General features: G+C 37.9%; 1 protein-coding gene across 1 annotated transcript; it reads right to left on the reverse strand.

Moving 5' to 3' along the window:
* Positions 1-7,551: 7,551 nt before the first annotated feature.
* On the reverse strand, positions 7,552-9,505 carry LOC121786741 (serine/threonine-protein phosphatase 7 long form homolog). The gene is made up of 6 exons (XM_042185371.1): positions 9,345-9,505; positions 8,554-8,653; positions 7,997-8,508; positions 7,835-7,922; positions 7,628-7,750; positions 7,552-7,560 (listed from the first exon to the last, which is right to left on the reverse strand). The coding sequence occupies exons 1-6, from the start codon at positions 9,503-9,505 to the stop codon at positions 7,552-7,554; spliced, it is 993 nt and encodes a 330-aa protein (XP_042041305.1).
* Between the last annotated feature and the right edge of the window lie 8,267 nt (positions 9,506-17,772).

Genomic DNA, 17,772 nt, shown 5'->3' on the forward strand with positions numbered 1-17,772 from the left:
TTGGTGTTTCCTTTCAACTCTTGCATTTTGCTGTGGTGTTTCCACACAAGAATGCTGAGCTACTATCCCATAAGATGAAAGAAGAGAGGTGAGGTTGAATTCAGGGGCATTATCACTTCTCATCACCTTGATTTTCTTAGAGAAATGGGTATTGACAGTGGAGAAAAATTGGTTCATCACTGGTAGGACTTCTGATTTTTGTATGAGTAGAAAGGTCCAAACAAAACGTGAGAAGTCATCCACTATGGTCAAGAAATATCTGAAACCATCATGAGTTGGGGTAGAGAATGGCCCCCATACATCACAATGTATCATATCAAATATGGCAGAAGATTTATATGTAGAGACAGGAAATGGAAGTTTCTTTTGTTTGGCTATGGGGCATATTTGACAAGTAGCTAGCTGTGAGTTTGATGGAGACAATATGGGAGATAAGAGTTTCAGTTTATTGAGTGGGTGATGGCCCAAACGTTGGTGCCAAACATCAAGACTTACAACAGAATTTACAGAAGCAGAATTCAAACTTTGTGCAGCATTGCTTCTGGAATCAGAATGAACTGAACTTGTGGCATTTGATGAAGGGTCTGGAAAATCAAAGATATAGAGGTTTCCAACTCGACTACCCCTCCCAATCACAGTCCCCAGTAAAGCTTCCTGAATTTGAAAGCTATTGTGAGTAAAAATCACTGTGCAGGGATGTATTTTGAGTGAGTGCACTAACTCAAATGAGATTGAAGGAGAAGGATGGTACATGTAAAACTGATGAAAGAGTGACGAGAGAGGTCAGTTTTACAGTACCTAGATGAGTGACAGGAGCCGTGTTACCATTTGGGAGGTTTACAGAAGCATTAGAGATTGGTGAGGCAGAATTGAAGAGTGATTGATCATAGCATACATGATGAGTATCACCTGTATCTAAAATCCAGGTAGATGAACTAGAGCATGAGGATGAAATAGAATTTATACATTGAGTGAAGAAAACTGTACCAGAAATGTTATTGGGGATTTGAGCTGAGCTAGCAGTGGCTGAGTTGCTGACTGGAGTTGGGGAAGTGTTGAGTTTTTGGCTCTGCAAGAGACTGATGAGCTGCTGATATTGATCAATACTCAGCAGATTAGGAATCTCCTCAACAAAGTCAACAGATCTCTGTTGGTGAGGATTAGAGTTCCCAACATATCCGGAAGAACCAGGCGATTGATGTGATTTTCCCTTCCTTTCTCCATAACCTGGGGGAAAACCGTGGAGTATGAAACACTTTTCAACTGGATGATTGGTTCTTCCACAGTGAGAAAAGAGAAATTTGTTCATGCCTCTGCCATAAGAAGCTGCTGCATTAGCAAAAGGCAATTCACTAGGAACTGGCGTTGGCAATGAAATAGGAACAGGAGAAAAGTTATTTCCATCAATGCGTCTCTGTCTTTCCTCCTGAATTACCAAGGAAAAAACCTTGGAAAGAGAAGGAAGAGGAACCATGGAGAGAATATTAGATATGATCTGAGCAAAAGAGGCATTCAAGCCGATGAGAAACCGCATTGTGCAATCATTCTCTTGGTGAGGTCTTTCTATTATTGTTCTAGCCCACTAATTGAATTCCATTTTAATGAAGGGGATTAGATTTATTCCAAATGGAGGAGTGATGCATAAGAGTTATGCGTCGTTATTAATGAAACGCACAACCCTTATGCGTCTTTCGTTAATGACGCATAAGGGTTATGCCTCGTTCAAAGACGCATAATGCTTATGCGTCTTACCCTAATGACGCATAACCCTTATGCGTCTTTCAGTCAGCTTTTAACACACAGCGGGCAGAAGCAGCGCATAGAATACAATTTCATTTCCTCTCTCGGGTTTCCGGCGATTTCCAGCGTTATCTCCATAAGATCCGGTAATTTGTTCATCAATTTAGCTACATTCATCATTATTCATGTTTATTTTGTTTTCATTTGTTAGTTTTACCCAATTTATAAAATTAGGGCTTGTAGGAAAAATGTCCATAATTGTTGTTGTTTTAAATGTTTTTGATGCAGAAATCATGCAAGTATTTGTGAGTTTGTATTGGGGTGGTAGAGTAGTTCAACTACCACATATGGGTATTGGTTATGAACCACCTCGTGCGAGGAGCTCCATCATATTAAATTCACGTGTTTCCTATTCTGAATTGGTAGCAATGATCTGTGATGCGATGAGAATAGATATGAACCAACACACAATTGAATTATTATGGAGACAATGTATAGTCTTTGCTTCCGGTATGAGTTATACTTGTTCTGTGATTTGCAATGATGAAAGTGTGATGTTTATGTTCAACAATGCTCAAAATTCAAGTGGGTGTATTGAATTATTTGTTGAGTATTCACCTGTGAGGAGTTCAGAAATCCCACCAGTTGTTGATTATGGTATTTGATCATCTGCGAGGGTTGAACAAATGAGCTTTGATTGTGGTATTGGATCATCTGCGAGGGTGGAGCATATGAGCTTTGATCGTAGTATGAATGAGCAGAGAGATGTTGTAGATGTTGATGATGTTGGTGTTGGATTGAATGATGAGGTAGATGTTGCAGATGATCTTGGTGAGCCAAGGCCACTATCTGAGACAGAGCCAGACCCCGATCTCAGTGATGGTGATGGTGCTGATGATGTTGATGGTAGTTCTGATGATGAGATAGTAGCATGTAAACCTGTTATGCAAGGTGAACAACCACTTCTGGAGTACAATCCTAGGGGGTTTAGATTCTTTCGTGAATTACCAAGTCGTCCGTCTGGAGTATCTAATGATGTTGGTGGTAATGAACACAGCCTTTTGTATTGGGATGAGAATGAGCCGCATCGGATTGTGTTGGGAACAAAATTGATTCCAAGCTACATGTGAAGACTGCTATAACTAAGTGGAGTTGGTGGAATGAAAAATAGTTTAAGGTCCTCGAGAGTAAATTAAGAAGGTGGCATGCCGTATGCAAATTTCCAGCGGAACGACAGTAACATGGGCAGGCATCATCAGCACCACCGACGCTGAAAAGGTGAGGGAATGTAAGTTGGAGGTTTCTGTTACACAAAGGTCGCATGACAATATGTGGGTAGTTAGGAAGTGGAAGGATCGACATACTTGTGTAGGCCATCGTGCTAACAGAGATCATGCTAACTTTTCATCGGCAATGATTGCTCCATTGATTCGACATCATGTGCGATAATGTGCCGATTTCAAGGTCTTCTCAATAATAGCTGATGTTCAAGACAGATTTGGTGTGTTAATCAGTTATAAGAAGGCATGGTATACAAAGAGAAAGGCTATAGAGTTTGTATACGGTGGATGGGAGGAATCATTTGGCAGTTGCCAAGCTACATGTTTGAACTCCAGTCACTGAATCTGGACACAATTGTTGAGTGAAAGCACAACGAGCTTTGAGTCAGAGACGTACAATGGTGTTCAACTATGTTTTCTGGGCATTTGGGCTGCAATACATGCGTTCCAGAAGGCCGCACCGGTGTTAACAGTGGACGGGACTCACCTCCGAGGAAGATTTAAAGGTAAGTTGCTTGTTGCTTGTGGTTTTGATGCTAACAAGACATGCTTGCCTATTGCATATGCTGTGGTGGATGAAGAAACCAACGACAGTTGGTCGTGATTTTTGGATCATGTCAGAACTCATGTGGTGAAATACGAGAGAGAGGTGTGCATTATATCAGATAAGCATAAAGGAATCTTGAATGCAATGGAGTCTAAAATCATGACAAGGGCCCCGCAGATACACCACAAATTTTGTTTGCTCCATGTGAGGGCAAATGTGTTGAAGAAGCACAAGGGCCCCAATGTGAAGGCCATTATATGGAAGTTGGGGGTCAGTACTAAGGAACGTAAATTTGGCAGAAGACATCGGTCACTATATGATGTCAACAGTGGTGCGGTTCGAATGCTCAATAGGATTACAAAAGAATGTTGGTCATTGTGCTACGATGGTGGACTTAGGTGGGGGTGGCCACAACAAACATGTCGGAGTGCTACAACAACGTGTTGAGGGGTGTGAGAGAGTTTCCTATTAGAGCTTTGGTTGATTTGACATTTTGGAGGACGGTACAATGGTGGGTGAAGAAGAAGACAACAATAGAACACACCGAATGTGAGTTAACCCCATGGGCGAGGGACAAACTTGCTAAGAATGGCTCAAAGGGGGGAAAACATTACATTACTGTCATTGACCGGGATACAGGGAAGTACCATGTTCGAACTCGAGGAAGAATGGAAAAAGGAGTGTCAAAGGGCAACAATGTTCAAATAGTCAAGTATTTGGATTCGAGTTGCAGTTGTGGTAAGTGGCAGATGTGGAGAATTCCTTGTTCGCATGCTTGTGCGGTTGCTAGAGACAGAGGTCATGTTATGATTGACCTCCTAGATGAGAGCTACTACCTAGGTACATGGAGATCACAGTACTATGGTTAAATTTCATTTGATGCACCAAGACACGAAGATTATTGGGTTGAACCTTCATGGAAATTGCGCACCACCCCTCAGCAGTTGATTCCTAGAACGCGTGGCCGAGTTAGAAGAAGGAGGATACTTAATCAAATGGATGTTCGCGAGGAAGATGAACCGAGAGCTCCCCGCCGTTGCAGAAATTACGGGATTGAGGGGCATGACCGAAGAAATTGCTCAGCCGGTGCTGTTTAGTAAATTCGTGATATATATTTGCGATTGATTTGTGAATTGGAGATCTGTTATGTTTTGTATTGAAATTTATGTTGAATTGCAGGAACTGCTGACAAGAGAGGGAATGGCGTCGAGGATGAATGTTGTTGATATTTGTGTTTGGGGCTTATTTGATGGATCTTATTTGATAGTTACTATGTTTATGTATCAACATTTGTGAGATGTTGTCGACAGTTATTATGATGTTTATTATGACAGTTATTATGATTTTTATTGACTTTTGTAGACGGGTGTTATGTGTGATGAATATTGTTTCACCTTAAATATGTGACCGAAACATGTGTCAATATAAACAAAAACCAACATATGCCCGAAACTTGTTTCAACCCATCAACAATGTTCAAATATCAACATATGACCAAAACCTTAGTCAATATGAACAAATACTAACATTTCTCCAAAACCTATTTCCCTGAAGGCGTGAACTTTGTTGGACCTTTCCCTTTGTTCTTCCTTGTTGAAAATCCCCTTAATACATTGTGCATAACCTTCCCAATCTTATTTGATGAACTCTTCACAGTTGGTCGTGAGGATCCCTCGGTCGGTGGTCGAAATATAACTTCATCCTCTTCTTCCCCGCCCTCGTCTTCCCCGCCCTCATCTTCCTGGCCCTCTTCTTCCCCCACAGGATCCACAAATTGATAATTCTGAAAGTATGGATCACGTCCAGGTTAAGCTGCATCCCAATCAGACCCACCGCCAAAGAATGAATCACATGATGCTCGTGCTCCCCATTGCGAGGGCTCGTGGCTTGCACCACTCAACTGAGACCATCCTGGGGAATCGTACTCTAGATTCAAGGGCTCTGGTACCGCATACTCAAGTTGCGGCGGCTGCTGCTGTGACAACCTATGCTGTCGTGTAATCCCTGTTAGAGTTTTGTATACTAGAAATCACCTTTCGAGTGATTGGATACTGTAAAACTCTAATTATTATTTTTCAATAAATACAACAGATTATTTTTGTCATAATGTTGTTATGTTTTATATTTAATGGTTGTTTATTGCATATTTAAATGTATAAGCAAACGTAAGAAAGTCTAAGTCTTTGTTTTAGTAGACCGGTTGTGGGCGTCGTCCAATTTAAGGTAACACGGTCAGTTCTAAACAAAGAAAAGTAAGAATTTCACAACCTAGATAGCCCTAGACTACCTATCGCGAAAGGTTGCAATGTCAGTCCGATTATTTCTAAGCCTTATTGAAATAAGATGACGTTGGTATGGTATAGCACTGAATGGATCTAACAGCAAGACGAGTCTTTATGCTATCTACTGAAAGACGAGGTCTTGATAATTAATTTCTTAATCAATGTACGTTAGCATTGAGCATACGATATTGAGTATCTACTACTTTGACTTACCAAAGGTGCGGGTTTTTCGTCACCCAACGATCCAGGTATATTGGGTAGTGGTGATCATTATCTAGCGGTGCTAGGATTGCTATTACGTTGAATCGTGCGCGAGGAGAGTCTCGTTTGATAACATCCACAAGAGGAGCTCAAAACAAGGTTTTATTATTCGGAACCTAGCTAGTTAGAGTTTAATTACTCTATGAATAATAAATAAGAGTTTCTTGCTAAGTCCACTCTTGGAGATTAAAATATGTTAATTAATTAAGTCCATAGCAGACAATAATTAATTAATGGATGTTTCTATCTTAAGCGCGGGAAATAAATTAAATGCAATTAAAGGAAACCCGGAATACTTGTAATATCGGATTTGGAAGGTAGTGCAATATTACTTCTGTAGTGGCTGCTTGTAATATTCCAATATAAGCTTATATTAAATTGTGGGTTCAATTTAATTAGTAAAAAGCTAATTGGGTGAGGCTTGATCCAAATTCTTCCTTAGATCCCTACTGGGCCCAATATGTGACTTATATAAATAGGAGAATAAAGGAGACAGAAAATACACTTTTTCGAAATTTGTGCTTCCTCCGTGAGCAGTTTCTGTCTTCGTTATTCAAGTCCTAGTACGTAGGTGAGATTTGCCCACACAAATATCAGCGTATAGTCTGGGACACCAGTCAGAAGGTCCGAGGTCGAGTACTGAAGATCTTAACGTGGAGAAGACGCAAGCTATCTTCGATTCTTGACCGAATAAACGAGGTAATTTGGCTAACTCCGTAGTATGCATGTTTTAGGGATTTTATATTCTAAAGCATGATTTTAATTCAAGTTATGAGCATGATACATGTGATAATTACGCGAATAGAATTTGTCTAAATAATCTGCTAAATAGATCAAATTTATATGATTGGTAATTCATGCACGCTTCCGCTGCCAACCCCTTCAATCCCGTGCCCACCCGTCCGGACACCCGGCAGTCCATGACGAAGAGAAGTTGGTGGGCGTGGCGGAATGACCACATTTCGTCGTTGTGAAGTTGGATACTCCATCACATCAGTATGGTCCGTCGTACGAAGGGCCTCAGCAGCCATTTCCCGAATCTGCCGTAACCGAGGGTCTGTGTCATGTTAAGAGGTCAAATGCCATATCCCCTGAAGGGTCTCAACCTATATAACACAAATACAAAATCATTACAATAAATATATACAAACTTCAAACTAAATACATTTTTATATACAAAAAACATAACATACCATTTTCTTCATAGAAGAGGCTGACTCGTTCATCCCAACAGTTGACTGTGTCACAGGTTGAACTAGGTACGACACTGTGATCCTATTGTACCACGCCATATAGCCTGGATTAATGCGACCATCCATGGTCGCCGTGGCATGGTCAAAAGTTGATTGGAACCTGTCGTGTCTCAAGTCCCATTCATCAATGAAGAACTTATGTACCTTAGCCCAATCAGCGCCCTTCCTCCCACGGCGGTGACTTTTACTCAAATGTCCTGCATTATGTAGCATCCTATCACAGTACTGAGGAATACGCTGGTAGCAGTTAAATTGTCGGCAAACGCGTCCAGCCTCGTGTGCCTCGACAAATGACCAGCACACCAAATAAGTGTCGCACAAGAAGGATGCAGTCGAATCAATGCAGTAATCAGGCAGGATACAATCTGCATACGGTGTCCACAGAAACTACAAAAACATAATATAAATAAATCACAATTAATTTCATTCTATAGTAAATTCATTAACTAAGACAACAAAAATAAATTTCACCTGGCCGGGACGAATCAGTGATAATTGATCACGATAATGAGCTACTGAATGTCGGGGAGCATTTCCAATTTCAGTAACTCTGTGCCACCTAAACATAATATTAATGTAAAAAGTTACCAAAATAATACATAATTAAGTGAGTTAATGTAAAAAAAACATTACTTGGCTCCACACGGGGTATACGGCATGTGCATAGGCGATATCAAGAAGGCTGGCCTCAATGTAGGCATTCTTTCCCACGCCCACAGCTGCAAAAGAACCATAGGTCCACCCACATCTCTTTTATGTCTGCCTACATAAGCCTCGCACAAATAATGATACAGAAATGCTAAAGCAGCACTACCCCAACTGATATTAGCCACTTCTTCCGGATCGTCAAAGGCATTTAACCACATAAAGGGGACCTTGCACCCTGTGGTGTCCGGTATAATAAGCCTCCCTAACAAGATCAGAGCATGTATACGTGCTCTTTGGATGTATGCATACTCATGCAGCCCATCACCCAAAGGTATCGTCGCTTGGTGGATCAGAGATGTCATCAACAAACCACCCTGCTTCGTTTCTGTTTCTGCGTCAGGTATCCATCCCAACCAATCTCGACACTTGCTGGGCCAATCTTCATATCCAATAGGGTAGTCACGGCCAGTGAAAACACGACCGTCTGCTCTCAAACCCTACAGGCTTTGCACATCTTGTAAGGTTACGGTAACTTATCCAACTAGTAGGTGGAAACAATGTGTCTCAGGCCTCCAGCGCTCGATCAAGGCAGTTATAAGCTCATTGTCCATCCTCATCGGCCTCCCACACTCAACCACGCCTCTGAACCCCCATACATCAAGCCAATACATCACATTTTCATGTATTGGCACTGCCCAAACTTTACTCTCCGTCCTACGAACTCTCAACACATTTGTTGTGTCATTTGCCAACAATGAGGCTGAAATGTGTTTGTTTTGATGAAATAGTAATGATGGATCCTCAGGTCAATAACATAACTGTTGTTCGGAACTTGCAGATGCCATCTACTTCAAAACATTCATCCAAGATTCAATTTTTATCATAAAAACTCAACAATCTAACTAAATTACAACTTCAATTGACAACGACACGCTATATTCCAATTTGGAGACATAATCAAGATTCAAATTAGGCAACAAAAGGGCGCACTTACAAAAACTTAATCAACTGCTTCTACCCATTTAATTATTTGCATATGAAATACACAAATTACGGAAAATCGACCAACAAATCCATCAATTTCATCATAAACCCTAATTTTGCTAAATTATATGCATATGAAATACACAAATTACGGAAAATCAACCAAAAATTCCATCAATTTCACCATAACCCCTAATTTCATCATAATCCTTAATTGTAGGCAACAAAACAACAAAAATTGACCAAAAATTCATCAATTTCATCATAAACCCTAATTTTGCTAAATTACAGAAAACATGCACAAATTAAGCAATAAATGATGTATTTAGCCAAATTGAAGAACAATTACCGGAATATGGTTGCAAAATGGTGGAAATTCACCAGAAATTGCTGGGATTCGTCGGAAATTGCTACGGTTTCGTCGCTTGGTTCGCTTTGCTGCTTCTGCTCTGTTTGTTTCTGAGATGCTTCTGCCTTCTGCCTGTTTTTAAAACTCGACGGAAGAGGCATAAGCGTTATGCGTCGCTAGCGAAAGACGCATAAGCGTTATGCGTCGCTAGTGAAAGACGCATAAGTGTTCTACGTCGCTAGGGAAAGACGCACAATGCTAATGCGTCACTAAATAAAGACGCATAATTCTTATGCGTCACTAAATAAAGACGCATAATGGTTATGCGTCTCTCTATTAACGACGCATAACGGTTATGCGTCACTCCTTCAGTCGGAATTTGACTAAAGAGCTTCATTAAAATGGAATTCCATTAACATGCATTACCAAAAATAGAATTTTCCCTTCTCTTGGTGTTGATGCCACCTTGAAGCACTATCACAATTGTATCTACCACAGGTACACCAAGATATAGGCTGTAAATTTCTGAATTCCTCCCAGACTATTCGGACATTGGTGAAATAACCATTGACATCAGAAGATCCTTGAGATAAACACTTGAGTTGCTGCCTAAATTTATAGAAACGAGCTGAATCGCCTGTAGAGAAGCGTTCCTTTAGATCGAACCAGATTGCATAGGCATCATCTAGGTACATCACACTCGAGCAGATTCGAGGAGAAACCGAGTTGCGTAGCCATGAAATCACCATGCTATTGCATTAGATCCAAGGCTGATAGAACAGGCCATCTCGAGCTGGACGAACGATTGATCCATCGACAAACACTAACTTATTTTTGGCAAGTAGAGCGGTGGTGAAGGATCGACTCCAAGTGACATAATTGGAACCAGTGAGCTTCTGTTGAACGAGAATGATCCCAGGATTATCACTGGGATGAAGAAAGTATGGACTAGATGTGTCTTCAGCTGGAACTTGAGGTTGAGCTTGACGATTGCGACCATTCATGATGATCGACAAGAATGAGATAGGAGAGATCAGATCTATGGAAGAGAAATTAGAGAAGAACCAGAGAGAGATTGCGGAAGTTTTTCACTGATACCATAACAAATCTATGAGAGAAACTCCATGATCATGATGGAGTTGCAGAGAAAAGAGAAAGATATTTTGGGAGAGAAAACTTGAATCTTATTGAATGAATTCCAACACATATAAGGCACCTTATATATGATCGGTGCACGGTGCATATAAAACGAAAAGCACAGGATGAAAGCTCTATAACTAACTAACTACTCACGACCGAATAACTACCAAAACAGCTGGCACTTCTTTATCTTCACACTTGAGCTCGATCTTCTTCCATCATCTCGAGCTAGCTGTGTGAACTATTCTAATACTGCACCAATAAATATCGGACCCTACAAATATGTTGCTCTTAAAAATGATATGGAAGAGTAAATGGTTAAAGAGATGCTTACTGTTGGAGTGATTTTGGTCAATAAGAAAGACCACACATGAAGACTATGTATATAGACTACATGGGTCTTAATGTTGTCAGCATTAAGGACAAATATCCTATTCCTGTCATTGAGGAGCTTCAAGAGGAATTAGGAGCTGCATCTTTACATTTTAAAAACATACCTAAGGTTAGGCTATTGGCTAGTTGGAATGGCCCTGAGGATACATAAATCTGCATGTAAGACTCACAGGGGCATTATGAGTTCTTAGTCATGCCATTTGGGATTCCTAATGCCCCTTCAATATTCCAAAACTTGATGAATACAGCCTTTTGAAACCTACAGTTGGATGTTTATTTTTGTTTTCTTTTATGACATTCTAGTGTATAGTGCCAATCAATTAGAGCATGAGAGGCATTTTTGGTTTTTCAGCTGATGGTAGATCATAAATTACTAGCAGTGAGATCTAATTGTGCATTTGGGTGCAAGGAAGTGGAGTACATAGGTCATGCTATATCCGAAGCGAGGTGATAATCCACTGATTTTTAAAAAATTGAAGTTGTGACTAATTGGTAGGAGGTTCCAAAATCAATGAAACAAGTTAGAAGTTTTTTGGGACTCACTAGGTATTACATAAGGTTTGTTATAGGGTATGGAATGATAGCAAAAGATTTGGTGGATGTTATGAAGTTTGAACGGACTGAAGCAGCGCAAAAATCTAGAGCAGTTAAAAAAAACAGATGTTGTACCTGCTCCTGTATTGGGCCTATCTAATTTCTGTAAGGGTGTGAAATGGAAATGGAAATGGAAATGGAAATGGAAATGGAAATGGAAATGGAATTGGAATTGGAATTGGAATTGGAATTGGAAATGGAATTGAAATTGGAATTGGAATTGGAATTGGTATCACAAAAATGCTTGGATTTGGAATTCAATTGCAATTCTTTGCAATTCCACAATTTGAATTCCATATCAAAAGTAGAAAATTGGAATTCCAAATAATCATAAAATTAGATATATTCACTATATATCCACCACACACATTTCACACACTACACATATTTCACACACTACATGCACTACACACATTTCACACACTACACATATTTCACACATTTACACATATTTCACACACTACACCCACGTCACACACTACACATATTTCACACACTACACTCACGTCACATATTTCACACACTACACGCACTACACACATTTCACACACTTAACACTTTTCACACACTACACACACTTCACACATTTCACACACTTCAACATTTCATACATTTCAATCGTTTGATTTTTGAATATTTTTTTCTGCTTTTAGATTTTTTCGATCCGAACCGAACCGCATTGGAAAATTGAAATTTTCAAAAAGTTTAAACTGAACTAACAAAAAAACTAAAAAACTGAACCAAATTTGAAATTTCAGTTTGTGAATAGTGTGTGTGCAGTGTGTGCATTTTATGTATAGTGTGTGTATTTTATGTAAAATGTGTGTAGTGTGTGTGTTTTGTGTGTAATGTGTGTAGTATGTATATTTTGTGTCTAGTGCATGTAGTATGTTTATTTTATGTATATCGTGTGTGTAGAGTGTGCAATGTGTGAAATGTTTTTTTGTATAGTGCGTGCACAATGTGTAATTTGTGTATAGTGCACGTAGTGTGTGTATTTTGAGTGCAGTGTGTGTATTTTTTGTAAAATGTGTGTAGTGTGTGGAATGTGTGTATTTTATATATAATGTGTGTAGTCTGCGTGTAGTGTGTATTTTTTGTAAAATATGTGTAGTGCGTGTATATTGTGAGCAATGTGTATTTTATGTGCAGTGTGTGTATTTTGTGTAGTGTGTGGATTGTGTATATTTTGTGTATGGTGTGTTCCGCGTGTGTATGGTGTGTATAGTGTGTTTGTAATGTGTGTAGTGTGTGTATTTTGTGTATAGCGTGTGTATAGTGTGCAGTGCGTGAAGTGTGTATTTTGTGTGTGTGTGTGTGTGTATATAGTATGTGTATTTTGTGTAAAGTGTGCGTGAGTGCGTATTTTGTGTATAGGGTGTGTGCATAAATTCTTTAAATTCAATTCTATATCAATTACTACTATTTCATTATACCAAACATAGGATTTGGAATTTCATCCAATTCAATTTCATAGAATTTGAATTCCAATTCAATTACAATTTTGTGTTCCAAACACACCCTAAGGAGTTTATAGTGGAGACTGATGCAGCTGAGGGGTTGTGATGATGCAAGATGGACACCCAATTGTTTCATTAGCAAGGTTTTGTCCTCGAGACATCAGCTAATCTATGTGCATGAAAGAGAATATTTGGCAAAAAAAATTTCCTATCAAGAAATGGTGTCATTATTTGTAGGCTAAAAAGTATACTACTATATTAACTGAATTAAAGTGTGTGTCATCACAATTAAAGGTATCTTTTGGAGCAAAAGTTAACTACTCAAACTCAGCAGACATGGATGGCTAAATTAATGCAATTCGACTATGAGATTAGTACAAGAAGGGAGTTGGTAATACTGCCGCAACAGCAACAGATGCACTTTCCAGAATGAATGAAGGAGAAAATGATGAGCTCCATGAATCAGCAACAGCTGGACATTCTTGGGTGTTGGCTACTTAGAGTGTCCACAATGGTGGCCCTTGAAGGCCACCATTTGTGGCCCGTCCACCATTCGTGGCTCTCATGTGGCTTCCGTAATGGTAAAGTCAACAAAACTATCAAAAATAACAAGGGCCACCAAATGTGGCCCTCTTTATTAAAAAAAATTAATTTGTTTTTTTAATATTATTTTTTAAATTAAGTCTAATAAATTTTATTAGTTTTAAATTTATGATATTTATAAATTTAATTAAAGTAAAATAATGTGGATTGTAAATTAGAAAATTCACAACCTAGAAAAAATGTAACAATAACTTCGTTGTATTATATTGAAATAGGAAAATTATACAACGAAAGTGACATAATTTAAAAACAACAAGCCGGAAACCCAAATCACTCCGCCGCCTCTTCTGCCTCTTCCGCTTCACGTTGCACCGCCGCAACAAGGTTTTGGAACTCTAGATCTACCGCATGTTGGAATTGTTCATCGTCGGAATCCATAATTACAAGGTTAAATTGAAGTTGGAAGGGAAGATTGGAGGAAAATGGGAGTAAAATGGAGTTGGAAAATGGAGTGGAAATGTAGTATATTTATAACAAAATTTCGAAAATAAAAAAAAAATAATAATAATTTTCCGCGGCCCAGCCGCGATTCGCGGCCCTTGCAATGGGAGGGCCGCGGCTCACACGGCTCAGCCGCGTGAAGGCCGCGGCCGTGGCTCAGCCACGATTCTCGCCTCACCGCCCCGGCTCTCGGCCTTTGCAATGGGGGCCGCGCGCCGAGCCGCGGGCCGCGGCTCCCCCATTGTGGACACTCTTATAAAAGAATAGTTGCTAATATCTATTGTCCAAAAATGCAAAGAGGTATCAAGGAATTTATTCGAGTATGTGTCATTTGTCAAAGATATAAACCTGAGAACCTTACCCCAGGAGGACAGCCATTACCTGTACCAGAAGCTATATTCACCAATCTCACCATGGATGTTGTGGAAGTATTGCCAAATTTACTGGGCAAGAATGTTATTTGTAGTGGCGGACAGGTTAAGTAAGTAGACACATTTCATACCATTAGCTCATCCCTTGAATGCTATACAAGTTGCAGTGGCTTTTTTGGATAAAATATTCATGCTACATGGTATGCTAGTAAAAGTTGTAAGCAGTTGAGGGTAGTACACAAGGGCTTACCACCCTCAAACTGATATGCAGCCGGAGGTGGTTAACAGAGGACTCCACCAGTGCTATCTACGTTGTGCAATAGGAGAATTAAACAATCTTGGGTACAAGGTTATATCTGGTAGAGTGTTGGTATAATATTTCTTATCATTCAAGTATTAAGATGATTCCATTTAAGGCACTTTATGGTTTTTCCTCTCCTTTACATATTCCCTATCTACTTGGTAATTAAAGAGTGACGGTGTGGATATCTTTTTGAGAGACAAGGAGAAGAATATACTTCTTTCGTCCCACCATAAGCAATGCACTTCTTTTAAACACTCCTTTTGGAAAAGAGGGAACATCTTTTTAAGTCCATGAACTTTGGCAAAGTATCATTTTAGGTCTGTGAACTTTGAAAATATCATTTTAGGTCAGTCAACTACAAGTTAATATCATTTGAGGTATATTGAACTTTTTTCGGACGAAAATTCCCTTAAGGCCTTCAAAGGGCACTTTGGACGATTCTTTCGTCACTCATCTTGCGTCAAAGACCTAGAGTCCAACAATTTTTTTTACTATTATTTAATTCAATTACCATCCAAATTGAATTTAAATATAATTAAAAATTTCCGTAAAAAATGTGTTAATTATTCAATTATTAGATGACCAATTATTTAGGGATAGTGAATTGAGACTTGATACTTTATTTTATTTTTTTAATGTAAACTGCATTTTAACAATTTACTATAGGTGATTTGTGAATTATATTTAGTTTATCAGTTTTGAAATTAGATAGCTATTAATTTGGATTGTCATTCAGAGTATTATTTGTATGAGTTTCAGAATGTAGATCAATTAACATCCAAATTGAATTTAAATATAGAAATTTGCCGTTAAAAATTGTTGGACTCTAGGTCTCTGACTCAAGATGAGTGGCGAAATAATTGTCCAAATTGACCTTTGAAGGTCTTAAGGGTATTTTCGTCCGGAAAAAGTTCAAAATACCTAAATGATATTAAATTGTAATTGACGGACCTAAAATGATATTTTCAAAGTTCACGAACCTAAAATGATACTTTAGCAAAGTTCGTGGACCTAAAAAGATGTTCCCCCTTTGGAAAAATGGTACTCCCTTCGTCCATGAAAAATAAGGCACATTATGAATGACACGAGTTTTAATGTGAAATTGGTAAAGTAAGAGAGAAAGGAAAAAGGTAACAGAGAAGTAATATTAATGGAATGTGGGGTCTATATTATTAGTAAGAGAGATGAGAAAAAAGTAAGAGAGAAGGGAAAAAAAGTAAGAGAGAAGTAGTGTTAGTGGAATGTAGAGTCCATATTATTAGTAAGAGAGAAGAGAAAACAGTAAGAGAGAATTGTTGAAAACTTTCCTTATTTAATTGTGCTCTATTTTCTTGAACAACAAAAAATGATAAATGTGCTCTATTTTTCGTGGACGGAGAGAGTATTTGATAGTTAGAGTGGAGTGAGTAAAGTAAAAGAGAAAATAATGTAAAGAAGAGTCCGAGAATAATGTAGAGAAAAGTCTTATAAACACTCCCTCTCAAAATTAACTATTAAATATCCTGGAAAAATTTTCTAAAATCTTTGGATTAGTTCTTTATTCATGAATGAATTAAGGGGAAACGAAAGCGTTCACATCTTAGCCGATCACACCACTGTCACCCTGTCTATAGTGAAAAGAAATGGAGAATGGTCCTAGCATGGAATCAAAGCATATGCTGACACCATAAAGAATTAATATAATCAAGAACATATAAATTTGATTCAATTACATGCATCAAATATAAATTTGAAGAGATTAACAATATGTAATTAAGTTATGGTATTTCAATAATTTCTCATTCAATGTGTTTAGCCGTTGTAAATAGACGTTTCTTGTATGGCTACACAATGAGAATTTTTTTTAATGTAGAAATAGCAAAATATATTTTATTTTCACGTTTTGACTGATTCAACTATAATAATGGTATAATTTAATAAAATAAGATAACTAATTATCTACAGTGCTATAGATTAATAAAAAAAATATAAGTCTTCGATAACTAAATGATACTTCATCTGTCCCATAGAAGATGAGCCACTTTCCTTTTTGGTTTGTCTCAACTAAGATGACCAATTACATAAAATGGAAACACCATTTATCTCTATTTTATTCTTTCTCTATTACTTTCTTCTCCCCACTTAACATACAAAATAAAACTACATAAAATCTCGTGTCGCTCAAGGAAGGGTCATCTTCCTTAGGACACAGGGAGTAAAAGAAAAGGAAGGAGCTCCAATTTCCATCCGCGTCTAGTCTGCCCATAATTTCTTCCTTATATAATCTTATATTACTAGTATATATTGCATAGACCTCTTCAAATTTGTCTTTTATTCTTTTTGCCAACAATTTTTTTAAGAGAATTATTTTAGCGGAAATACAATATGACCGCACAATAATTAATCTAAGTGATGACATAAATTTCTTAGTTAAAGAAAAAATGTGTTACGAAATAAACTACTACTCTCTCTCTTTCTTAAAAATAAAAATATTTTTTCCATTTCCTAAAAATAAAAACTTTTCATTTTAGAAAATAAATACCACAATCTACTAATACTAATTTCATTACTTTTTCTCTTTCAGTCTCTTACCTTATCCATTTCATATCTTCCTTTTTTTTATTTTATTCATTTTTTTCTCTTATTTTGTCTTACTTTACTAAATATATATTAAACTTTGTCATTTTCAAAGTTCTTATTTTAAAACGGATGAAGTATCATTCTTCATGATCCTTGGTAATAAAATTTGAATATAAAACAATAAAACGTATTTAGTGAAACAAGAAAAACAAAGGCTCTCCTCTGACTAAATTTGAATTTAATGTAGACTTATTCTTGGACTACCTATCAAATCACACGGTGATACAGTAATTTATTCAACTTGAAAACAACCCTCGCACCGTACGAAATTTTAATGAGATTTTCCCACTAATTCACCTTTTGCAAATTCAATGTCAAACGTTGAAACTCAATTCAATTTTTCATTCCCCACATGAATTAAGTATAAAATACTTAATACTCCCAATTTCCAAATCCCTCTACCTATAAATTACAATCAATAAAAACAAGAAACCACACATTATTCATCGAGCACACAAAACAAACGTCAAAAAAAGAAAGGGAAGATGCAACGATCACTAGCC

The sequence above is a fragment of the Salvia splendens genome, chromosome 22 (assembly GCF_004379255.2).
Source record: "Salvia splendens isolate huo1 chromosome 22, SspV2, whole genome shotgun sequence".
In the NCBI taxonomy this organism is placed as follows: domain Eukaryota; kingdom Viridiplantae; phylum Streptophyta; class Magnoliopsida; order Lamiales; family Lamiaceae; genus Salvia; species Salvia splendens.

Coding starts and splice junctions, on each gene's coding strand:
- LOC121786741 (XM_042185371.1), bottom strand. CDS start 9,505: ATGCCTCTTCCGTCGAGTTTTAAAAACAGGCAGAAGGCAGAAGCATCT. Junction 8,654..9,344: donor CATTTTGCAACCATATTCCG/GTAATTGTTCTT, acceptor ATGGGGGTTCAG/AGGCGTGGTTGAGTGTGGGA. Junction 8,509..8,553: donor CACATTGTTTCCACCTACTA/GTTGGATAAGTT, acceptor CAAAGCCTGTAG/GGTTTGAGAGCAGACGGTCG.